The 26,313-nt window shown below is 42.4% G+C and overlaps 1 protein-coding gene and 1 pseudogene across 6 annotated transcripts in view; one reads left to right on the top strand and one right to left on the bottom strand.

The window, feature by feature from the left end:
- Positions 1 to 26,313, top strand: part of MYO1D (myosin ID) — a 348,947-nt gene that overhangs the window by 210,643 nt on the left and 111,991 nt on the right. Inside the window, exons 21-22 of one of the 6 annotated variants that reach the window (XM_060133824.1) lie at positions 13,189 to 13,347; positions 20,846 to 20,863. The exons of 4 other annotated variants lie outside the window; for them this stretch is intronic. In XM_060133824.1, the coding sequence (XP_059989807.1) occupies positions 13,189 to 13,347 (159 nt within the window). In that variant the 3' untranslated portion in view covers positions 20,846 to 20,863. One more of the 6 variants, XM_060133825.1, reaches the window with a different exon arrangement.
- LOC132511420 (small ribosomal subunit protein eS24-like) lies at positions 7,445 to 8,341 on the bottom strand (annotated as a pseudogene).

The following is a 26,313-nucleotide window of genomic DNA, read 5'->3' as shown; positions in this document are numbered from 1 at the left end:
TCCTCCTTCTGCCCTGGTGCCTTTCCTGTGTTAGTTGGACTTTTCTGGCTCCAGGGAAGAGATTGGTATTAGCGGGAGGGGGAAATTTCCCTCTGTCCCTGTCGAGTTCCTGTGGCTGGACTAATAATAAAATTGACACGAGGCAGATTAACAGGAGAAAACCCAACTTAGTTTTGTGGGCACAGGAGATCACAAAATGATGCACAGAGAGTGACCAAAAGTAGGTAACTTTTATGTCTTTGTGTATAAAGAAACAATAAATTTGTGAGGATCGGACAGGACAGAGAAACTTAGGTTCGGGTGCATAATTATAAGGAATTTAAACAAAGATTGGGCTTGGGTAGTAAATTAGTAAAGAAGTAGCAAGGTTTATTTATACAGGCTTCTCAGACCTGAATTCCCTGTCTCTGACGATAATGATGTCTTTCTACCTCCCAGCCCAGGGAAGGCACCTTTCACATGAGAGGTTTATTTCCTGGTTTCAGAGAAATAGAGAGGAGCATCAAAGTGTCCTTCTTGCATTGGTTGTTTCTTAAGTAACTAATTCAAAACAATCGATATGCCACTGAGACATATTTGGGGGCCTGCCCTGGGCCCCAATATGACTATATACTATCTCAAGTAATGCTTTGCTTTGTTTTTGATAAAGGATACACATGGTAGTAAGGGAAAGGAATCTCATAGAAACCCAGGAAGCTATTCAGGTTTTAAGGCAGCTCTGAGGGATCATATTATTCCATGGCCCCCTCAGCAACATGTTGCTTAAGATGGTCTAAGTTTCTGCCATTCACTGTCTCTACTTCTCCTTGTGTGTCTTCTTACTAACAATTACCTTTCTTGCCAGATGGCCTGGGCCAGTGCTAGGCTTAGGTCTGAGTCAGCCAACCCAACAAACCATTAGAGTTTCATCCTGCAGTAACATTGAACACCGTGTCTCCGATGAGACCTCACCATAGCAACCAATTCTGCAGGATCCAAACTGGTACTTCAGCTCCTTGTCAAGCACTTGCAAATCTGTGCATAGTCTTCCCTGACTTCTCCTAGCATAGCACGGATAATGACTACAGTTCATTTGAGGTGTAAATGACCTCTTCCCGCTACAATTTTTGACTCTTGTCCTTAGGCCCCGGCCACATTTGGACCTGCTGATTATTGAGGTGGGTCATTAGGTTTTCCTAGTGGGAAAGAGTCAGTGGGAGAGCAGTGCTTCAAATAGGCTACATTCATCAGGCATCCTTGGGTCCTTGGACAATTCCACCTACCGCCATTCCACTTGCCAGGATCCCGGTCTTTGTCAAGCAGGACCTGAATTGCGCCCATGGATGACCACCATAGGTAAGAATTCAGCTGATGCTGCAGTTTGACAATGTGTCTAGCCAGTTTTCGAACCTGTGCTTTCAGCGGAAAAGTATTTCCTCAGTTTCTTTACAGCTCCCAGCCAGGCAATATGGGACCACTATTTGTTGCTTTCCTAATGCACCATAAAAAGTACCCATCCAATTCATTGTCTGTATCTTCTAATTCATTGAACTTCTATAAAGCAGCAGCACCTAAGTGCCCCAAGCGCTTAACTTTAATGGGCACTTGGTGTAATTTAAGTAAAACTGAGAGCACTGGATTGGCAGACCCTTGGAATATTTTATTGACATATAGCACACGCTCTACTGCTATTCACATCTGGGCAAATATTTTCACTTGCTTATTGAAGTATGCCCTACATGCAGAAGAATGCACAGATCTTAAGCATATAGCTTGACAAATTATCACAAAGTGAGTTCACCTGTGTAACCATCCCCAACATCAAGATATAAGTCATTAAAACCCCACGTGTCCTCTCGCAGTCGCTACCTCTTCCTTCCTTTTCAGAGGCACACTTTTGCTCGTTTTGAACTTAATGTAAGTGAAATCAAACACTGTGTATTCCTTTTTGTGTTTCTTTCAACATTATGTTTACGAGAACAGCCACGTTACTTCATATAATTCTAGTTTGCTCATTTTCATCACGGTGTAGCATTTCCTTGTGAGAATATACCACAGGTTGTTTATCCATTCACATGTTGATGGATATTTGAGATTTTTAAAATCACTCTTGTGCAGGTCTTTTGGTGTCTGTATGATGCATACATTTTCATTGGACAAACGCCCAGGAGTGAGACTGCTGTTGAATTTTAGTAGATAGTTCCAGTTTTCCAAAGTAGTCATACTGGTTTACAACCCCCATCCCCACCCCAGCAAAATGGGAAAGTTCCAGTTGCTCCATTTCCTCTCCAACCCTAGGTACTGACAGTCCTGAATTTCAACAGTCCTGGTAGGTATGTGGTAGTTACGGTTCTAGCTTAATTGAGATATAACAGACATACAACATCGTGTAAGTTTAAGGTGTACAGTGTGTTGATTTGATACATTTATCTGTTGCAGTACAATTACCACCATAACATCAGGCAACACCTCCATCACGTCACATCATTGCCATTTCTTTTTTGTAGTGAGAACATTGAAGATCTGATTACTTGGCAACTTTCAAGTTATGCAATACTGTATTATTAGCTGTAATCACCATGCTGTATAACAGACCCCAAGAACTTACTCATCTTCTATCTGGAAGTTTGTACCCTCTGACCAATATCTCCCCATTCTCCCCACCCTCCCCTGAGCCCCTGGCAACCACCACTCTCTCTGTTCCTCCGAGTTTATCATTTTTGGATTCTACATATAAGTGATATAATAGAGTGTTTGTCTTTCTCTGTCTGACTTATTTCCATTATAATGCCCTCAGGATTCACCCAGGTTGTTGCACACAGCAGGATTTCCTTCCTTCTCATGGCTGAACAATATCGCATTGTGAATGTTTACCACCTCTCTATCCATTCGTCCATTGATGGAACACATTGTGGGTTTTCTTTGTGGTTCCCTTATTACTAATAAGGTTGGGCCCCTTTCTCTGTGTTTATTGGTCATTTGGATGTCTTTTGTGAAGTGCCTGTTCAAGTCTCTTGCTGTTTTTCTGTTGGGCTGTCTTTTAAAGATTGATTTCTAGGAGTTCTTTTTATATTCTGCCTGTGTGCCCATTGACAGTTACATGTGTCGCAGATATCTTCTCCAGCTCTGGGACTTACCTTTTCATTCTTTCAACATTTTTCATGTTGACATAGTTTATCAGTTTTTTCCTTTAAGGTTGATGCTTTTTTATTTTTGTTTAAGAAATCATTCCCTATCCCAAGGTCGCGAAGGTATTCTCATCTGCTGTATCCTATAAGCTTTATTGCTGTGCCTTTCACATTGACATCTTACAGTCCACCTAGAATTGATTTTTGTGTATATGCGAGGCAACAGCCCAGGGTTTATTTTTTTCCCGTATGGGTAAACAGTTGAAAAGACCATCTTTCCCCCATTGCTCTTCAATCCCACATTGGTCCTAAATCAAGTGTGTCCATATGTCTCTTCCTAGTTTCTCTACTCTGTTCTATTGGTCTATTGTCTATCTTTGTGCCAAAGACAGTTTTAATTACTGTTGGGCAAAGATTTTATGAACTCTAAAATTATAATAAATTTCCAAAGTCTCTCCCTTCGGTTTCACCCTCCTCCCAGTATAATGTTCTCATTAGCTATATCCATATGAAGGAAGAGAGAGCTGGGGATGCTGGTAAAGCCAGTCCTAGCAGAAGGGACAGCTTGCTGTTCACCCATTTTCTTTGTCAAAAAGTCAGATTCCTTTAGGAGTCAGTCAGGTTCAGAAATGAATAAAGTTCATACCCATCAAGGGGTAGCCACCACTCCACTGTCATTCATTGTGACCACGCCAGAGTCTAGTATGCCAAACCTTCGGATTCACCTAGAAAAAAAGCTGAAGTCTGTATTATATGTAAGATCTCCTGATTGTTAAATGCCATGTAAGCCAAACAGAACACGTCTTGTAAGCCGTATTCAGCCCACAGGGCACCAGTTTGCTGCTCCTAGTAAAACAGGTCTTTACCATGGAGAATGGACTTGGAGACACGGGGAGAGGGAAGGGTGAGCTGTGACAAAGTGAGAGAGTGGCATGGACATATATACACTACCAAACGTAAAATAGACAGCTATGGGAAGCAGCCGCATAGCACAGGGAGATCAGCTCTGTGCTTTGTGACCACCTAGAGGGGTGGGATAGGGAGGGTGGGAGGGAGGGAGACGCAAGAGGGAGAGGATATGGGGATATATGTATACGTATAGCTGATTCACTTTGTTATACAGCAGAAACTAACACACCATTGTAAAGCAATTATACTCCGATGAAGATGTTAAAAAAAAGGTCTTTACCTATTTGTTACTCTTAAATGAGCTATAACCATATTCCTTGGCCTCCTCCCTGCCAACCTTTAAAAATTCTAAAATCTGTGGTATGTTTTATTCTAGATTTTATGTATCAATAGTAGAAACAAACACTAACCACTTCTCACTTATAGAAAGCTATAACTGGGTGTGAGCTTTAGAAGAGTATATTTTCTACTTCGATTAGCCAGGAAGGAAAGGAATAAAGGAAATCTTTGATATAGGTGTATTTCCAACCTTTAGAACCTTCTACCCCTTCAGAGTTCACTGCTAATTCTCTTCTTCTGACTTTTTATTATAAAATTTTTCAAATGTACAGAGAAGTTGAAAGGATATTACAGGGAGCATCCATATGCCCTCCACCTAGATTAGGTATTTAATTTACTTTTTGTCATATTTGTTTTCTCTGTCTCATGACACTTCACCACTAAAATGCTCCCGTGTGGGGCTTCCCTGGTGGCACAGTGGTTGAGAGTCCGCCTGCCGATGCAGGGGACGCGGGTTCGTGCCCCGGTCCGGGAGGGTCCCACATGCCGCGGAGCGGCTGGGCCCTTGAGCCGTGGCCGCTGGGCCTGCGCGTCCGCAACGTGTGCTCCGCAGCGGGAGGGGCCACAGTGGTGAGAGGCCCGCGTACCACAAAAAAATAAAAAATAAAATGCTCCCGTGTGCATTCTCCTAAGAATAAGGACATCCTGCTTCATAACCACAATACCATTTTCATATCTAAGAAAATTAATAATATTTCCATAATATTTAATATAATACATAATCATTATCCATCATGTGTTGTACAACTCATATTCAAATTTCCTCAGTTGTTCAAAGAATGTCTTTTATACCCATTTTTTTTAAATCCCATCCAGGTTCATATTTTGAATTTGGTAGTTACATCTCTTTTAGTCGCAAACTGTATCTCTACACACACACCCGTTTTCTCATGATAATGACTTTTTAAAACAGCATTACTGAGGTATAATTTACTGTTATAGGCTGGACTGTGTTCCTTCAAAATTCATTTGTTGAAGTCCTAACCCCCAGTACTTCAGAATGTGACTGTGTTTGGTGACAGAATCTCGAAAGAGGTAATTAGGTTAAAATGAGAGCATTAGGGTGGGCCCTGATCCACTATGACTGGTGTCCTTATAAGAAGAGGAGATTAGGACACAGACACATACAGAGGAAAGATCATGTGAGGACACAGGTTGAGACAGACATCCACAAGCAAGGAGAGAGGCCTCAGAAGGACCCAGCCTTGTCCACACTTTGGTCTTGGACTTCCAGCCTCCAGAACTGTGAGGAAATAGATTTCTGTTGTTTAAGCTACCTAGTCTGGTACTTTGTTATGGCAGCCCTGGCAAACTAATACATTTAGAGTACTTACCCCAAAATTCACCCATTGTAAGCTACAGTTCAGTTACTTTTAGTAAGCTTATGCAGTTGTACAAACATGACATAATTCCAGTTTTGGAACATGTCCGTCACTCCAGAAAGTTCTCTCATGCCCATTTGCAGTAAATCCCCACTCCCAACGTCAGCCCTAGATAATCACTGATCTTTCTGTCTCTATACTTTTACCTTTTCTAGAAATTTCACGCACACAGAATTAAACAGTAGATATTGTTTTGTGTCTGGCTTCCTTTACTCAGCATAATGTTTTTGAGGTTCATCCGTGTTCCATATATCATTGGTCCTTTCGTTTCACTGCTGAGTAGTATTCCATTGCGTGGATCTACTGTATTTCATTTCTCTGTTCACCAGCTGATGGACATTGGGCTGCTACGTATGTTCTCATACAAGACTTTACACGGCCGCGTGTTTTCATTTCTCGTGGGTGGCTATGCATGAATGGAATTATTCCATATGGCATTTGTTTAACTTTGTAAGAAACTAGCAAACTGTTTTCCAAAGTGGAGGCTCCATTTTACATTCCCTTCAGTATGAGACTTCTGGTTTCTCCACATCCTCACTAACACTTGGTATGTATGATGTTGAGTTGTTTTTTGGGTTTTTTTAAGGGACAGTACTTTTATTTATTTATTTATTTATTTATTTATTTATTTATTTTGCGGTACGCAGGCCTCTCACTGTTATGGCCTCTCCCGTTGGGGAGCACAGGCTCCGGACGCACAGCCTCAGCGGCCATGGCTCACGGGCCCAGCCGCTCCGCGGCATGTGGGATCTTCCCGGACCGGGGCACGAACCCGTGTCCCCTGCATCGGCAGGCGGACTCTCAACCACTGTGCCACCAGGGAAACCCTATTTATTTATGTATTTTTTAAACATCTTTATTGGAGTATAATTGCTTTACAATGGTGTGTTAGTTTCTGCTCTATAACAAAGTGAATCAGTTATACATATACATCTATCCCCACATCTCTTCCCTCTTGCATCTCCCTCCCTCTCACCCTCCCTATCCCACCCCTCTAGGTGGTCACAAAGCACCGAGCTGATCTCCCTGTGCTATGCAGCTGCTTCCCACTAGCTATCTATTTTACGTTTGGTAGTGTATATATGTCCGTGCCACTTTGTCACAGCTTACCCTTCCCCCTCCCCATATCCTCAAGTCTGACATTGAGTTTTTAAAGAGTCCAGCACTGATCTCGTCTGGATTTGTCTGATTGTTTCCTCATGGTTCATGTAACTTACTCTCCTAGTCCCTGTATTTCCTATAAACTGGAAGTTAAATCAGGAGGTGTTAATTTTGTTTCAATAGTACACTTCCACATACTTCAGATTATACCTTGCATCTCAACAAAGAAGGCACACGTACAGCAAACTCTGCCTTGTGGATCACCTTTGGAAAATGTTTCATTGTAGCCAAGCTATTATTATGTTGCCCTCACTGTAGCCTAAATTTCTAACTGCTTGTGGAACAGATCCCATGTTTTCCTGTGAACAATTAGAATTTAGCATAAAAAACTAAGATAAATATTGCCATCAGGTATTTACCTATTAATAAGTTGCCCATCAGTAACAATACCTGTTATTTTCAGTTTCTTTTCCCAGTCTCTTTTTATAGCAAAATTCTTCCACTGCTTTGCTGTTTGATAGTTCTTTTTTTTTAAGTTTTCACAGTTTATGAATCCTCTGATTTAAAATCTGCACAGTTACAGCAGATAAAGTCACTGCATAATCTTTACTCCTTCTTTCTGTCAGCACCATCAGTGACCTTTACAGTTCCCCTGACTTTGTTCATTCTGTTCTTGTGTTCCTTTCACTGTTTTCTTGAAGTCTTTTTCTTCTCTTACAGGCCATGTCTTGCAAGTCTGTGTATGGCTTTATTTTTTTTGCATCATCCGAGGAATCGTAAATCACACCAAAGCCATTTATCTTACCACCACCGAAATGGTTCCGAATCCAAACACAAAGATGACACCTAGTGTAGTCTTGTACATTTTGTCTGGTCTTTCCCAAATTTCTTAGATACTGTTGCCTTTCCAGGATGAAGGACATCCGTGACCATTTGTTTCCATAGTTGGTTGGTCGTGAACTTCCTGGTCTAGATAGTTACTGTGTCATTCCTAATGGTGGTTGATCCTCAGGCAGCCAGGGAGGAAAACCTGGATACTTCTTATGTGTTTCTACAACTATTCTCTCTCTTCCCCAAACCTGTGGCAACCACTGATCATTTTACTGTCTCTATAGTGGTGCCTTTTCTAGAATATCATGTAGTTGGAATCATACAGTACGTAGCGTTTTCATTCTGGCTTCTTTCAGTTAGCAGTAAATATTTAAGGCTTTTATATGCCTTTTTGTGACCTGATAGCTTATTCTTTTTATTGCTGAATAATAGTCCATTGTATGGATGTGCCGTAGTTTGTTTATCCATTTGCCTATTGAAACGTCTTGGTTGCTTCCAGTTTTGGGCAATTATGAATACAGCTGCTAGAAACATTCACATGCACGTTTTCGTATGGACGTGAGTTTTCAAATCATTTGGGTAAATACCTTCAAGTGCAGTTTTTAGCTCCTGTGATAAGGCCAAATTTGGCTTTATAAGAACTGCCAAACTGTCTTCCAAAGTGACTATCATTTCTGCAGTCCCGCCAGCAACGATCGAGAGTTCTGTTGCTTCTTATCCTCACCAGCATCTGCTATTACCAGTTTCTTTTTTTTTAATTTTAGCCATTCTAACAGGTGTGCAGTGGTATCACGTATTTTTCTTTTTTTCTTCTTTTTTTTTTTTTTTTGGTGCGGTACGCGGGCCTCTCACTGTTATGGCCTCTCCCGTTGTGGAACACAGGCTCCGGACACACAGGCTCGGTGGCCATGGCTCACGGGCCCAGCTGCTCCACGGCACGTGGGATCCTCCCGGACTGGGGCACGAACCCAGGTGGACTCTCAACCACTGCGCCACCAGGGAAGCCCTCACGTATTTTTCTATTACCCTAAATTATATAACCCAGCCCACACTGGGGTCTCAGTCAATCTTTAGTTACAGGAATCATCTCTCCCCTCTCTGTGGTCAGTTGGTTTGTGTTCAGGAGCTAATGACTGATCTTGACATAAGCCTAAGCAAAATATAATTAAAAGATAAATTTGAGACCTTGTTTTTCCCTTCCATTAGCAAAAATTCTTCAATCAATTTATCATTTAGCCATGGTTCCAGTCACTCTTCACAGGAAAGATAAAAATGGGAAACCGTGAAAGGTTTTTGAGAATACCCTCACAAATGGCATGGTCAACTAACTGTACACAGCAATCTGAGGACGAAACCCTCAAGTTACAGGTGACCCCTTTATTAACTACAGAGTGACTTTCTAGGGACAAATGCTGCATAGTTAGTTAGGTTAGGAATCGGTGTTATTGTCAAATTAGTGTCATCCCCCTTGAGTCACTCTCGACACTATATTTGTAAATGGTAATATCGAAATAAAGCATTAATTCCAAAACAGTAGTCAAGAAAGTTTAAAGTTTATACAGGGTCAGGGGCAGTGGGATCCGAATCCAAATGTTTCGCAAAGCAGGGAGGCTCGTGGTAGCTGCAGCTTGGCGCAGAGAACAAAGGCAAGAAGCAGCCCATACAAGTAGCCACGCTGTGTGCAAAACTCTGGCCACAACCTCTTTAACTCCGTGTGTCACCCTAGAGATCGCTATCAATCAGTGGGGAAAATTGCACCCCATGGCCGTGGCACATTGCTCGAATCAATGCAGTGCTGCCCCTGCCCTTCGAGTTCCTGTGGGCATGGCCTCTCCCCAGCCGGCGCTCAGGGAGCTGATTGCCAAGACTGAGTTTAATTTGCGTAAACATGAAATCTGTTCGCCGGTTTCGAGGGAGACCGCATAAACTGAAACATTTAACCTGACCTCAGCTGGAGCTCCTCTCACCCTTTTGTTGGGGGAACTGTGTTGGTTTTGCCCACAGTTGATGGGTTGGTCTGAAAAATACTTGAATCTGCCCTTGAATGCTATTTGATATAGTCCCTTTTTATCAGTATGGGCTTGATGGCTAAGGAAGCAGCCAATTAATTTACACAAATACCTCCTTTAGTTCTATGGAGAATACGAAGCAAGCGGGGCGGGCAGGAGAAGAGAGACGATTATCTGAAAGGGTGCGACTGTTTTGCAGAGGTAAATGGATTGCAATTCTGCCAGGCATCGTGCTTTATTACTCTATCTGACACTGACTGGCTAGAAAGATACTGTTTCATTTGGAAGATAGATTGTCCTTGTAATATGTTACAAGGCTGAATCCTGCTAAAAATCCATCCGCCTGCTGGCTTTGCTCCCCATCACCATTGCTAAAGCACCCTGCCCTCGTGGCATTGTCCCAGGAGAAGGTGTTTCCATGGTAATCTCAATGGAGGCAGTCAGCTGACGTCTGGCACCGCCTGAGCTGGTGCGCGCCAGCCTTCTCCTCTCTCACTCCTCCCTCGAGCCTTTAAACTATATTTATTAGTCCTCTTTAATGGAAAGTATATAACCCCTTAATGTCAGACACTGAGTGCACTCGGGTTAATTTATTTATTTGGGTAGCAAGCTTACTACCTTCCTAATTAATTCTCGGCAGTTCCTGCAAGCTGTATTATTTTGAATATCTTGTGCAAACGTTTATATTTTTGCCTGTTACAACAAAGAGCATTGCTTAGCAATATTGGGTATTTGGAAACCTCCGTTCTTAGAAAAAAAGCAATGTCTATATTAAAGAAGGATTTTAAAAGATAAAGATGTGAGGGAATCTTTTCTTGCTCTGATGCTGTGCCAGTGAAATGGTCCACTGTCCTTGTAATTTCTTTTAGCACTCCATTATTTTATGATTGGATTTGAGTGAGCCACATGGTTTTAAAATACTTCTAAGAAATGTGACACCTAGCCGTGTTATCTCATTTTTTTTTAAATAAGAGAAAAGAGTCAGAATTTCAGAGCTAACCTGAAATTGATTGTTTTCCTGACATGTGTTTGGAAGTAAATGCCTTTTGTTGTACCGGTTAGAGACCACCACTTAATGCTAAACCATACTGAATGAGCAAACTGACTTACAGTGTCAAAAGTCAGTGCTTTGGGACAGGAGGTAGCGTCCATTTTGATTAGTACTGTGCGTGGAAATTCAATTGCAAATGTAAAAGATGCATCAAAGCGGGGTCTGAAAGCAACAGTCATTAGAACCAATGCATGACTCCTTTGAAAAGCTATCTCTTTAAAGAAACACAAAGCCTTTTTAAAAATAAAGCATAGGAAAATTAGTATGACACCACCTCAGTTATCCAGAGGTCAGATTGCTAGAAACAAGATCCTTTTAAAACAAAGCCCTGAATGGAGGCGTGCACATAAAAGATCTGTGCATTTGCAGAAACAGACGTCACTAACCTTGCAGTAATGGGTTTCCTTTTACACAACTGTCTTATGAGAGCTCTCTTTTCCGCAGTCAGCCTTTTTGAACACCTACTACGTGCTGTGCATTTGCCAGGCACTAGCAGTGGAATAGTCTGTCACTCAGTCTGCCCACAGGCCTGCGGGAGAGGCAGAGAAGCAAACCAGCCCGCCCGACACAGGCCTGCGGCAGCTGTATAGGTACAGATGACTGTACCTTCCTCTCCAGGGGAAACTGTCGCTCAGCAAGGTAAAGTAATGGCCCAAGGTCACAAAGCTCACAGGCAGTGGCACCTGGCTTCCGTTAGACCCTGGAGCCCTCAGAATCGCAACCCTGATGGTAACCTCCTATCACCGCCTCCCATTTTATGATGAATAACGCATACAACTCAGATCCTATTTTAAGAAGAGGAAAGAAATAGAACTAACATTAGTCGCATGCCCAGTGTCAGGCATTCATTAGGAGATTTTTTTCTCTTATAAATTAATTAATTAATTTATTTTTGGCTGTGTTGGGTCTTTGTTGCTGCGCACAGGCAGCTACTCTTCGTTGCGGTGCGCAGGCTTCTCATTGCGGTGGCTTCTCTTGTTGCGGAGCACAGGCTCTAGGCGCACGGGCTTCAGTAGTTGTGGCTCTCGGGCTCTAGAGCGCAGGCTCAGTAGATGTGGCGCACGGGCTTAGTTGCTTTGCGGCATATAGGATGTGGGATCTTCCTGGACCAGGGCTCGAACCCGTGTCCCCTGCATTGGCAGGCGGATTCTTAACCACTGCGCCACCTATTAGGAGATTTGAACATACTGTGTCTCCATCTTTATAAGAATTCTGTGCAGGAAGTTAAGTATCAATATCAATGAATCACTTGAGTTTCCAAGTACAGGACTGATGAAAATGGAGTTTACCTCCTGCCCCAAAGCCCTGACTTTCGACATTATAACTGGATTTGCTTAGTACCGTTTACCATAAGCAGTCGTCTCTAACCGTTACAATTCCCAGAGGTATTGGTCACTAGTGTAGGATTTCAGTACAGATTTTCAGACACCAGAGCCCAAAAGCCCTAGTGAGCCATAATGCTAAGCATCTTCTGGCTTAGTTGAGTGTGATGCTCTCTCTTTTTTTCTCTCCCCCCATTCTCCTTGTTTATTTAGGTCTTTCTTACAATATTAATTGCTTCCTAAAATATTTCATCGTAACCTTTTGAGGATAAGTGACTTGTAGGCCTTGGGGATCCCGCAGGAAATGACATAATCAAGACAAGAGCTTGTGTACCAGCCCTGTTCTACCTGTCAAGGACTCTCAAGGTGTGGTGCATTAGGGTACAAAAAGAAAAAGGAAAAGGAAAACTTTTGCTTCATTTCCTTTGGAGAAAAAAAAACAGCACTTGGAATAGAGCTGCCACATTGTACTTCCATTTGCACAGCTGTTTCTCTCTTAATTGCAATCCTGTCTTTTCCAAGAATAAACATGTAGGAAAAGGTACCATAGTCTCAGGCCAGAAAAAAATATGGTGCTTTCACTGCTAACCTGATACTTAGGAGATTTGAATTTGATTTCATTTAGTTTCCACTTTTCAAGCCCAAATCAAAAACGTTTGTAGCTTCTAACTCGGGGGTTCTCAACCTTGGCCGCACATTGGAATAGCTTGGGGAGTTTTTTAAAAATTCTGATACCCAGGCCACATCCCAGACCAATGAAATTGAGTCTCTGTGGGTAGGCACCGGCATGTTTTAAAGCTCCCTAGTGTGCAACCAGGGAGGCGATCCACTGATCTAACTATTCTGTTAACCAAATTTATTCACTTTTGTCGTTCTAGCTATTTCTTGGAATCATCTGTTGAAAGTTGGACTTGCCCCCAGATTCAGTTCTGCCATTAGATTTTTCTCACCTCTGTGTGTGTGTGTGTGTGTGTGTGTGTGTTTGCGTGTGCGTGCAAGCACACGGGCACATGCACACATCCATGGGAGTGTGACAGGGAGAGAGTGTGTGTGTTTTCTGGAAAGCCTTGGGATCCTGTGATCTGTATCAAAAATTAAATCTTCTTGAAGGTACTGACTATGGTTTCATGTTTGCAGACGGTCTCATCGGCAGATCTTCCTTCAACAAGAGTAGTAGAGATAATCACCTTCTGTTTGCTGACTTTCATCCCTTGTGATGGACGTCACCATACACTGTCTCACTTGATCCTCCCCACATCACTGGGAGGCAGTCCTGCACTGGTCCTGAACTCTTAGGTATTAAATAAATGAGCTTAGTTCTTTGTTACTGGTTGAGGTTCAGAGCAAACGTTCTTTACACTGAATTATTATAGCAAAGTTCTAATGCACTACAGGGGGAATCTGATTTTCTGACATAACAGACCGAAAAAAAGATTTTATTTTATTGGAATTATATCTAAATAAAGACGTCTTTACAACGTGTCGGGGATGGAGATGCATCAGGCAGGGTAGGTAGAGTGGACAGGTTCAGGATCCCTTCTCCTGACGTTGCTAGCTTACTTCTTTGGCTTCTGTGCACGGGACAGTCACTTTGCTGCATAGGAAGCCTCCTCCCGTGTCTGCCCTTACGCCCCTTCTCCTCCATCCCTTACCATTTCACGAAGCCTGTTGAATTGTAAAAAGATCTCATGTTGCACTTAAAGACTATTACGCTGTAAATGGTAAAGGACAAAAGAAGAGTCACATCCTGGTGGGCCATGTCTGGCAAACACAGGCCTTAGGATATGTGGAAGCACGTGGGTAGTCGTTGCATTTATGCCCCATTTTAACAATAGCACCCACCCCAGTGGAGTGTTGAGGCCTGAAATGAGATGCATGTAAACAAGTCTGAAGTAATGCATGTGAAGTCCTTAGCATAGTCCTTGTCACATAGTAAAATGTTCAGTAATTATCAGCTCTTAAACCCCTTGCAGACCGGCAGTCCCAGTGCCTGTGGACAGCAGAGGGGTGGGATAAAGTCAGCCCTCAGCATCCTCACTGTTTATTCTGTCCTCTTGCTTGTCCTTCTGCCTGGAGTGTTCTCCTCCCAGATAACTGCCTGGCTCCCTCACTTCATTCAGCTCTCTGCCCAGAATAACTTCCAACGGGTTGTCTAGAAGCATCCATCCTATCCCTCTCTACACCTTTGTACTGCTACTATATTCCTCTTCATAGACCCTGTCACCACTGTCACCTTATACAGTTGTTTACGCTCTGGCTCCCCCTACTCCCTATTAAAATACAGACTCCATGAGAGAAGGGCTGTGGCCATATAGTAGGTGCTTAATAAATGGGTATTGATGAATGCACTGGAGGGGTCAGGACTGGTGACAGGGAAAGCAGTTCAGAGGCTGCTGCTATAATCCTGTTAAGAAATTACAAGGGCCTGGGCTTCCCTGGTGGCACAGTGGTTGAGAATCTGCCTGCCAATGCAGGGGACACGGGTTCGAGCCCCGGTCCGGGAATATCCCACATGCCGCGGAGCAACTCAGCCCGTGCGCCACAACTACTGAGCCTGTGCTCTGAAGCCTGCGAGCCACAACTACTGAGCCCTCAAGCCACAACTACTGAAGCCTGCGCGATTGGAGCCCGTGCTCCGCAGCAGGAGAGGCCACCGCGATGAGAGGCCCGCACACTGCAACGAAGAGTCGCCCCCACTCGCCGCAGCTAGAGAAAGCGCACGCACAGCAGCGAAGACCCAACGCAGCCAAAAATAATAAATAAAAATATAATAAATAAACTTTAAAATATATATTTTAAAAAAAAGGAAATTACAAGGGCCTAAACTCAAGCAAGGATATTTAACGGGGTCAGGGGATCTGGATTCAAGATCTATTTAAGTGGTAGAAGGCCTTGGGCATCGAGAGGAAAGGGTCTAGACTCATAGGTTTCTTTCTTGAACAACTTGGGTAGGCGGTGATGGTTACTCACCAAGATGGGAAATGTGGTGGGGGGGGAAGCAGAGATGTGGTAGGAGAGGGTGGAAATAAATTCAGTCCTAAATGAATTTCATTTGAGGAGTCTGAGGAAAAATGGAGAGGCCCGCTAGACGATTAACTGTCTAGAGAACAATCCAGAATAGAGACAGATTTGGAAGCCACGAGTGGGTGGTAGCTTAAACCGTGAGTGTGGATAAGAGCATCCAGAGAGGGTGAGGAGAGAAAGGGGAAATTACCAGGAGAACAGGGCTTTTAAGGCTACGATGAAGGGTAGGGCTTTGATAAAGAGGAACACGTGGGAACCATCGGAGTTTCCTGAGCAGAGTGCCCTTCGACCTCATCTATACCTTTCACTTTTTGTCCTCCACACATGCAATAAATTGTGATCATCTGCTGCCTGCTGCGGCACTGCAGCCCTGTGCTAGGTGCTAGAAAGAAAGAGGGAAGAGACTGCCTCTGCTTATTGTTTAGTGGGTGAGGCAAACAGATACAGACATCACCGCAGGACAACTCCTCACGCGCTACAACAGAGCAGCATGAATTGCTGAGAGAGTGTGGAGGAAGGGTGGACATGGTTTCTCAGACAAGGAAGAGTTTCAGGGAGTCATAAGTATATACAAACACTTGTGCACTTTTCTGTACAGAGTACCTGGGGCTTTTTTGAGATTCTTAAAGGGATTTGTGAATGACTGCTTTTGGCAACGCAGAGCGACAGATTTTAAGAGGCCTGCAGAGGTTGGTCGTTTAGGAAGCTAATCCTGACAACGTTACCAAGTTTGGACGAACTGGGAAGTGGCTGGTGAAATAACTACCATCCAGTAAATACGCTTTGGGGCTTGGGACACGGTGCCACTGGTGGTGCTGAATTGAAACAGGGCCCCAAGGAACACAGTGGTTAAGGCAGGGTAATGAGTTTCATCTTGGTTAAGTCAAATATGTGGTCCCCATGGGCCCTCCATGGGACCCCTGTCTGAGTTTTCCCCAGACGGGCCAAATACCCATCTGGCACTGCAAGAAGTGTCTAAGCTGACGTTCACATTTGAGAATTACCAGTATCTTAAGGAGAGGGAAGCTTGCAGCCCCCTCTCCCGCTAGGCCCACATTGTCCACTCCTGCAATATATGCCTCTTGGCTGCCCAGCTGCACCATGAGCTCACTAAAGAGAAAGCCACGCTTTCTAATGCATCTGCGTGCGTGGTCTAGAACAGAGAGTTGGAACTTCCAGTTCTGGACAAGATAGAATAGATGTGTTTCTCCCTATCCTCCTCACTAAATACAGCTAAAAACCCTGGACATCATCTTATAAAACAAACGTTAAGAAGACTCTGAAAGGTGGAGAGAAAGTGAACGAGCTCTGGACCTTAAGACTTGAAAAGCAACATGGCAGTGAGCTCCTTGGGATTTCTTTTTGTCTCTGTACATCCCAGACGGCATTGCTGGAGAAGTCCCCTATCCAGATGGACACAGACAAGAAAAGCTTGCTCTCTCTTGCCAAAGGACCAGAAAGTGGGCAGCCTATTTGACAACAGACATTCTCTGGAAAAACACCTAGGAGGTTTGCAGGCCCCCCTAACTTCCATCAGCAAAGGCCTCATGGAAAGCCTGGACCTCTACCCTTGCCCGAAGTGAAGAGGTACCCTTCCCCGTCCCCACTGGGGTGGCATCAAAGAGGCCCAAAGGGAGCCTGGACTTGCACCCCCCCACCCAGGGAAAGGGTGGTGCCCCTTCCCCTCTCCATAGAGTCAGGGGAGGCCAGGGGAGGGGCTAGCTTTCCACCTGCTCCTGGTGGCTCTAAGGTGCCTCTCATACTCCCCAGCAGGGTGGTATTGGGGAGCTCACGTGGGGCCTGGACTCCCACCCTGCAGTAAAGCATCGGTGCCTCCTTCCCCTACTGGTCCCTTTTTAGCAGAAGCCTGACAGAGTAAAAGATTTACATTAAATCCAGGGTCTCATAACATAATACCCAGAATGGCCAGGATGTGATCAAAAGTCACTCTTCATCCCTAAAATAGAGCAAAACTAGTCTACATGGATTCCACTTGCTGACAAACATAAGGAAAGGAAACCTAAAATTTTGAGGGAATAATCTCCGCATTGAGAGGATCATTAATTTGTAAGGTTAAAAAAAAATTCAATGAAAAGACCAATAAGGAAAGTAACTTAAGTTGGTATTTTAAGAGAGAAAAGAAAATAAATTCAAAATCATATAAAACTTGATTAGTAAAACAATTAGCTCTGTAAAATGATAATTTGACTGTCTAAGATGAACTTATGTAATGGTTTTACCTAAATCAATGGTCATGTGTGATTAGAATCACTTGGGGAGGTTCTAAAAACTATAGATGCCCAGCCCCATCCAAGACCAACTAAATCAGAGTAGCCCCACTGATTCTACCATGCAGCCGGGGTTGAGAACGTTGGCCTAAATGAACCATAGGGGATAAAGAGAATATACGTGGAGAAATTTTACAACTTTTGCATAGTCAGAATAGACGTGATGGAGTTTGTGTACTGAATGTTGCATGCTCTTTCTAAAGAAGGGCCCTCTTGGGCCATTCATCTTGCTTCATACACCCTTGTGATGAATCCGATGATCTGGTCCCCAGCCCACGGCGATAAATCTGCAGCAGTAATTAAAAGGTAGTCCGTCCCTCGCAGGCAGGCATACTGATGGTTGCAATGTATGAAAACTGAAAGTACAGGAGGGCTCTGAGGAGATTTAGTTTCGTTCTACTAGATGGCTTGGTATTAAAAACTTGTTGGAGTGATTTCTTGAGCTGTCTCCTCAGAGCAGTCTTTTTGGAATTAAAGTTCAATTTTTCAAGAAACTACTGAATACCGAGCTGCGAGACAAACCCTGGAACTCAAACTGCCAATAATCTAGGAGAGAGACCTCCAATAGGCCTGTCTGAGATTTTTAGCGAAAAGAAAACAATTAGCCATGTGGCTGATACCCACGAACTGGCAGGTTCTAACCCCCTTTCTAGTAAGGAATTTGACACACTTAATCTAAATATGAAAAAGTCAAACTTGCGCGCCACAAATGAGGTACTTGCACCAAAAGGGAAAAATGACTCAAACGTTTAAATTAAGAAAGGAGGCTATGGCAGGCCCAGATTCCTGGGTAACTCTCTCTAAAGGAATTTGTATCGTAAAGTACAAAATTCATTTGTGATGCGAACGTTATCTAGGTTGTAAATGTTCTTCTTGATGGTGCCCTTAATCCCTGTCAGGATGAGGACTATTTGGAAGAAATTGGAGTTGAATATGGAGATGTCATTTATTCAGTGCAGTTAGATGGGTTGATACTGGGAGTTTATTGAAGAGTTTTTCTGAGTTGCTTTCATGAAGCTGTTAAAATCAAGGGTTGAAAGGCCTTATCGATAAATAGTAGAAACTTAGCCCTTTTGTCAGTTGATTACAGTGATTTTCATTGACCTGAATAATATTGATCAGTAATAGTACTAGGCTTACAACTAAGTGCTTGTGCCTAAAGTTGATTGAACTGGCTTTCAGACAATTTTCTTGTTACTGCTCATGGCATGCATTTTGTAGAAAAGGGTCTGTTTCACCATTAGAATGTCATGTGCTTTACACACACAGGCATGATTTTTGGAACATGTGGTCCGGGGGGTATGGTCATAGGAACGCCAGTAGCCCTGAAGATGCATCTGTTTTAAAGCACCTTTACTAATTACTGTTCACCATGACAACTCTGAATCCTTAAGAAAGTAAAAGAATAATTTTATAATGTTTAATGAAGCTGGAAAATAGTTCTGAAAAAGAGTGTGTTCTTACATGTTCTTTCAACATGGTAAAATTTTTTTTAAATGTTTTCTTGAAAGTGGTTTTTGTTTGTAAAGGCATAAACTCTTAGTTATCCTGCACTATGCATTCTTTCCATGACACATTTACAAAATTAGGATTTCTCTATTTTCTGGTCACTATTGCTGCATAACAGTTTACCCCAAACTTACAGCCACCTCCTTTTTATTATGGTCATAGGTTCTTTTTTTGTTGTTTTTTTTTTTTTTGCGGTACGCGGGCCTCTCACTGTTGTGGCCTCTCCCGTTGCAGAGCACAGGCTCCGGACGCACAGGCTCAGCGGCCATGGCTCACGGGCCCATCCGCTCTGCGGCATGTGGGATCTTCCCGGACCAGGGCACGAACCCGCGTCCCCTGCATCGGCAGGCGGACTCTCAACCACTGCGCCACCAGGGAAGCCCAGTCATGGGTTCTTTTAGGTCAGGAATTCAGAAAGGGCAAAGCAGATAGCTTGTCTCTGCTCTGCAATATCTGGGGCCTCAGCTGAGGAGACTGGAAGGTTGGGGGGTGACTCAAGGGCTGAGAGCTGGAATCATCTGAAGGCTCATTCACTCAGATGACTGACACCTACGTGGGCTGGGAGGACTTGAAGACCGGGGCTACTGACTGGAGAGCCTTATGAGCCCTTTCGGAGATTCTTGGCTTCCTTATGGCATGGTGGCCGCAGGGTAATCAGGCTTCTTACGGGGGCTTAGGGCTCAGAGCATGAGCGTCCCAGTGAACAAGGCAGAAGCTGCACCCCCTTTTTATGACCTAACCTCGGAAGTCACACAGCATCACCTCTTTGCATTTTATTGGTTAGAAGCAAGTACTATGATCAGCCCAGATTCAAGGGGAGGGAACAGAGACCCCCATCTCTCAATGGGAGGAATGTCAAAGGATTTATGAACAAGTTTTAAACCCTCCACAGTCTACCCCTTCGTCAAAAATTATTTTCCTTACTCTGACATTCAAAATATACTCACCCCCACCCAAGATGCCCCAAAGTCTCATCCCCTGATGTCATCAGGTTCAGGGTTGTGGTCCAGGATCTCATCATGTAAGTCAGTTTAGATGCAGTTCCTCAACTAGAGTTCCTTCAATCTGAAGACCTGTGAAACTCAGGTCCTTAAAAGGACAAGTTATCTGCCCCACATACCCAACATACAATGGTGACACAGGGATGGGATACCCCACTAGACACTCCCCATTCCAAGAGATGGGAAATGGGAGGCACCTAATAGTCAAGGGCCATCTGTGTTTGAAACTAAGTAGCCTTCTTGGTCTGCTTCCTGCCCATCAAAGGTTGGGGGTCCAAAAGCCTCTGCACATTTTGTAATGTCTCTGTCCCTTTCAGTCCAACCTGATACAATTCCTTTGAAATCTTGGTGGACTTAACTGTGCATCAGTTTATAATCCACTAAAACCACACCCACAAACCTCTGCAAGATGAGCTGTCCTGTACCTGGGGCTCCTTATGAGCTACTGTGGGACAAGGTCCCTAAGACTCTTAAGAGCCCCATTGTTTAATAGAGAAAGGCATGCCCTGGAGATCTTTAATCTGCCTGGAAGTTTCTATGCAACACTGCCTTAGATCTTTCCGAGGTTTTGACAGAGGATTTTACAGTCCCGCTCTGGACTTGATCATTGCCCTGAAACCGTTTCCCAATTTGAGAATCATTTGCCATCTGGAGAAGCTGGGAATAAGAAACAGTTTTATTTTCAAACCCAGCAAGTGCCGGCTGCTTTATATTTCCTCTAAATTTTGCCTGAAAGCTGAACCGTTCTGTATTAAGATCATCTCTCTCCTCTCACATGTTTTCATAGACAGCAAGAAGCAGCCAGATGGCATTTCCAGTGTCCTGTCTAGAAATCCTTATGTAGATCATTGAATTTGTTCGGGACGTTTTCTACCTTCCCATAGTCAACAGTGTTGTCAAATTTCCTGCCACTTTGTATCAAGGGTCCCCTTTCCTCAAGCTTGAAGTAATATTTTCCTTGCTTCCCTTCAGGCCCTTGTGACTACCTCCTTAAAGCCCATCGTGATTCCACCAGCAGGCTCCTCAAGGCTCTTCCAGCTGCCACCCACTTCCCAAAGCCAGTGTCAACTGTTTTAGTATTGTGTTCCAGTAGCACCTCGCTGCTTCCAAATTTTGATTCCAGTCAACTATCGCTATGTACCCAACCACCCCAGACTTAGTGGAGTAAAATAAATGACCATTTTTTTTTTAATTTTTATTTTGTTTTGGAGTAGAGTTGATTCAATGATGTGTTAGTTACAGGTGTACAGCAAAGTGATTCAGTTATACCCATACAAGTGTCCTTTCTTTTTCAGATTCTTTTCCCATTTAGGTTATTGCAGAATACTGAGCCCAGTTCCCTGTGCTGTACAGTAGGTCCTTGTTGGTTATCTATTTTAAATATAGTCGTGCACCACCATTTTATTAGGATCATGGATTCCACGGGTCAGGAATTTGGAAAGGGCACAATGGGGCCAGTTCACCTTTGTTCCACAATACCTAGGGCTGTGGTTGGGAAGACACGAAAGCTGGAAGTTACTCAACAACCGAGGCCTGGGATCATTGGGACCCTCATATGCTCACTCTTCTGGCGCTGGGGCTGGGAGGGCTCGTACCAGGACTGCTGACCGGAGGGTCAACCCTTGAGAGGCTTGAGATCCTCACGGCACAGTGACCTCAGGATAGAGCCACCCCCTACATAGTGGCTCAGGGCACAAGCATTGCTTCCAAATGATGAGGGATAAACTCTTATTTATCCCAAACTCTGCATTATTTCTATGACAGATCTGCTTCGCTAAGATCTCTGATTTATAGCTAGTTGGGCCAAGGAGAGAGAGGAAGAGAAGGAGGAAGAAAGAGGGAAAGGGAGAGGAGAAGGGAGATCGGGAGAGCCAGATGAGCAGAGAACAGAGAGACAAAGCAAGAAATAAAATCACCAGGCATCCTACAGAAAGTCGGAACATCTGTCTTCCAAGCTTCTGAATGGAAAACAGAATGAACAGTATGTTCTCCATCGTCGAGCAGCCAAATCAATTTGTTAATTGAGATCAAAAGAGCATAAATATTATAACTCTGCCGTCAAACCAAAGAACTGAAGTAGGGAATAGAAAATCCCAAAGGCCAAGTGTATATATCACAATACAAGCAGATACCTGAAGAAACGAAATGATTTTCCTACAATTTTATGAAAGCTCTTTGTGTTTTAAGCACATCCCTGATTGGGGTGGGGGGCAGCCCCAAGTTAGTGAAGTCCCTTGGAGGTGTTTGCAGAGAGCACTAACCACGGAAGAGAAGAGATCCCCCCACTCAAGAAGGCATGGAGTAGCTGCTTCCTGGGAGTAAGTCTGGAACAAGAAGGCCCCAGAGTGAAAACTAGCCAGGAAGCCCTGTAAAAAGGCATGCATTCTCCTCCCTGGTCAGACCTGGATGGCTTTAAAGAGTTGATCACCATTATAAAAGATTAACTCTTTTCAAAGTCACAAGAGCTCAAGGGCTCGTGGCCTATTCCATTATTAGAGAATTTTGTCATAAAGTATCAGGGCCTCTTCTCCTGATTCTCACATTCTCCAGAAGTCTTCAGTTTTTTGAAATTGTTGTTTGGGATCCTGGAATTTACTGCTAGCATTTTGAGGCCCCACAGTTTTCAGTGACAAAGCTTGTGCACACACGTACAGATGGAGACAGAGAAATAAAGATAGAATATGAAGCAAAAGAGACAGCAAGCACAATTTGAAAAGATACTTGCACCACAGTGTTCACTGCAGCACTATTTACAGTAGCCAAAACACAGAAGCAACCTAAATGTCCATCGACAGATGAATGGATAAAGAAGATGTGGTACATATATACAATGGAATATTACTCAGCCATAAAAAAGAACGAAATAATGTCATTTGCAGCAACATGGATTGTCACACTGAGTGAAGTAAGTCAGACAGAGAAAGATATCATATCGCTTATATGTGGAATCTAAAAAAATGGTACAAATGAACTTATCTACAGTACTGAAATAGAGTCACAGACGTAGAACACAAACTTATGGTTACCAGGGGAAAGAGGGGAGGAAATTAGGAGATTGGGATTGACATATGCATACTACTATATATAAAATAGATAACTAATAAGGACCTACTGTATAGCACAGGGAACTCTTCTCAATACTCTGTAATGACGTAAAAGAATTTTTACAAGAGTGAATATATGTTCTAAAAAAAGACAGCAAGCAAAATGACTTGTGGTTACAGTGGACTTTGGGGAAGTATTAACCCTGTCCCTGTTCTTGTCCTACAAAGTTAGGCTGAACCTAATCCAACAACTGTGGGTTTATAGCCTCAACATAATTTTTTTTTAATTATTGAAAACTGGAGATTAGAAACCAAGGATTATCTGTCATTAAGAGAAATCAAATGAAGTTAAATTCTGTTGCAATGAATCTTACTATGAGAATAATATATAGGCCACCAAAAAATAGTTTAAATTCCAAACCACCTATTTCAAGCAATTTGAATAAACCTATATTCTATTATTATCATATTTTAAATAGTTCCTTTAAGATTACCATTATAGCATTTGTCTGATTTGTCACCTTGAAAGATTAACTATTTTCTTTGTAAAATTCTCATAATCCTAATGGTACAATTCATGAAAACAGAGAAAAGATAAAGAGAAAATTCAGTATTTTGTGAGTTTGTTCTTACTATCGTGGACCTCTGGCTTTCTAGGTCCAAGTAATGAGCTAATCTTTTTAGCTTTCAAAAGCTAAGTAAGCCAATTTGACTTACAAATATAGAGCTAAGTCTTAAAAAAGAACATTCAGAGGAAACTCTCTGGCATGTTGGTAATGTTCTGTATCTTGATTTGGGTGTCAAAACTCATCCACCTAAACACTTAAAAGTCTGTGAATTTTACTGTACATAATTTATACCTCAATTTTTAAAATCCTATTTGACTGATGGGTCAAGATGTATGGAGTATTTTGGTGTGAGTAGGGTCATATGTTTTAATTTCCAGTTAATTCTTTTCTTACCTGCTATTTATAAAAATAGTAAAAGATAGACAGTATCTATTAACATACTTAGTCTCTGTCATTTAAAAATTGTATTAAAAGATCCAGGCCAAAGTCTCCATGCTCAGTCATGATACTTGTTTCTAGTCCAGTAATAACTTTTCTACAGGGGAGGAAGTCTATTCTCTCCTTTATCCACAATGCTTTGCTGCCAAAGATTACCAGTGGTTAGAAAAAAGTTAAAACTAATATTGTAGGGTGGATATGATAATAAATACATTTGAGTATTTACCAACTTTCTATGGAGAGAGATACTGTTTTATTTTTATTTATTTATTTTTTATTTATTTTTTTTTTTTTTGCGGTACGTAGGCCTCTCACTGCTGTGGCCTCTCCCGTTGTGGAGCACAGGCTCCGGACGCGCAGGCTCAGCGGCCATGGCTCACGGGCCCAGCCGCTCCGCGGCACGTGGGATCTTCCCAGACTGGGGCACGAACCCATGTCCCCTGCATTGGCAGGCGGACTCCCAACCACCAGGGAAGCCCCGAGATACTGTTTTATATACCGTGGAATACTGTAAAATAAAAACAGTACAAGGACACAACTTCATACTTGCCTTGAAAAAGTGAAAGCTGTCAAGCAAGGAGATAATTCTAGTGGGACAAACACACAGATGACGCATAAATGTGACCTATTAATCAGCTGAGCGATATGGATGCATTTCTTATTAGTGAACCATCCTTATACTTGTGAACCGTGCCCTCATGGTCATGGCGTATTAGCCTGCTGAATTGAGTTTGTTAGTTATTTTGAATATTTGTGTCTGTCCTTGTGAGACTGGTCTCTAGGTGTGTGTGTGTGTGTGTGAAAGAGATCTTCATCAAGTTTTGCTACCAGGATTCAATGAAATGAGTCGGGATGGTGTCTGTTTATGTTCTAGAGCATTTTCCATAGCGTAGGAATCACCTGGGACTTGATGGCCTATACTACCATCGTCTGTGCCCAGGAACATTTAGGAGAGTGTTTTCTGCCAACATAAAAAAAAATTCCCCTAGTTATGAATTGATTCTGATTATTTCATCTTTCTTTGAGTCAATTTTTAGTAATTTGTACTTTCCTGTAAAAGCATGCATTTCACAAAGACTTAACTTACTAATAGGAAATTACAGATGTTATTCTCATAATTTCCAAAGACATCCCACCTTTTCTTAAATCTCTTTCTCATTCCTCATGTTAGATATCTGTGTTTTTGCCTTGTTTTTTCCTGATTAGACCCTGACAAGGGTTTGGTTCTTTAGTGGTCTTTTCAAAGAACCAGCTCTTGGGTTTATCATCTATATTGTTTTTCTCAGTCATCGATTTCTGATTTTATCTTCACTAATTTTTACCTTGATAGATTTCTTTTGCTCTTTCTCTAGGTTTTTGGTATTTAATTTACTTCCTTTATTTCTTATTTAATAACAGAAGTATTTAAGGCAATGTGTTTTCCTTTGATTATAGCTTTGGCTGCATCCATGAATTTTGATGTAAAATTCTCTTTCTCATTAACTTCTTCATTGTCTGTAGTTGCAACTATAATCCAGGAGTTGCCTAAAGAGATACTTCTTTTAAAAAATTCTCAGTGATAAGGTTGTGTTGTTAACCTTTATATAATTTCTAGTTTTACTGCACTGTGATCAGGGTCAGTGCATATCCTACTTTTTGTAATTGGGGAGAGGAATGTTACTTTTGGCCCAATACATAATACATATGTGTAAGTGTTTCAGGGACCACAATACATGTGTGTAAAAATTCCATGTAACTGATAATCAAATACGTTGACTATTCAGCCACTCTCCACACTCATTTGCTTTTTGCCTGCTTGAACTGCCAACCACTGGGTCGTCCACTAAAATCACAACTTGGTCCATTTCTTTTGTATAAGAATAATTTTTGCTTTGTATGTTTCAGTACCATGTTATTCAGTGCATGGAGAAGGTGGTTTTCATTTTTTGCTGTATTTTTATCAATATAAAACGAAGAAGTTTTGTTTTTTGCCTTGGATTTTGCTTTGTCTGTTATTACTATTCCCATCCCTATAGTTTCTTTCTGGTACGTCTTTGTCCATCCTTTCATTTTTGTTCTGTCTTTCTGTTTTAGACGCATCTTTTATAAACAGAGTATAGTTAAATTTCTTTTTTGACCTAATCCGTGACCCGTTTTCCTCCAATAAAAGAATTGTATCCCATTCACATTTCTTATAGAAACGGACAAATTTTGTTTTCTTAAATTTGATTGTGTTATTTAAACGCTTTCCATTTTTAATACTTCTGTGCTGTTTCCTTCTTTTTTTTTCTAGTTGCTATGTTCAAGTTTTATTTATTCTCTTTTTACTAACGATTAGAAAGTTATAACGTTCTTTTTACTTGTCTGGTTATGTTCACTGTTTGATCCTCCGTAGGAGGAGGGTCTAGGA

The sequence above is a fragment of the Lagenorhynchus albirostris genome, chromosome 20 (genome assembly GCF_949774975.1).
Source record: "Lagenorhynchus albirostris chromosome 20, mLagAlb1.1, whole genome shotgun sequence".
Classification (NCBI taxonomy): domain Eukaryota; kingdom Metazoa; phylum Chordata; class Mammalia; order Artiodactyla; family Delphinidae; genus Lagenorhynchus; species Lagenorhynchus albirostris.
Note: the sequence above shows the minus strand (reverse complement) of the source record. Positions and strands in the feature narration are given on the sequence as shown.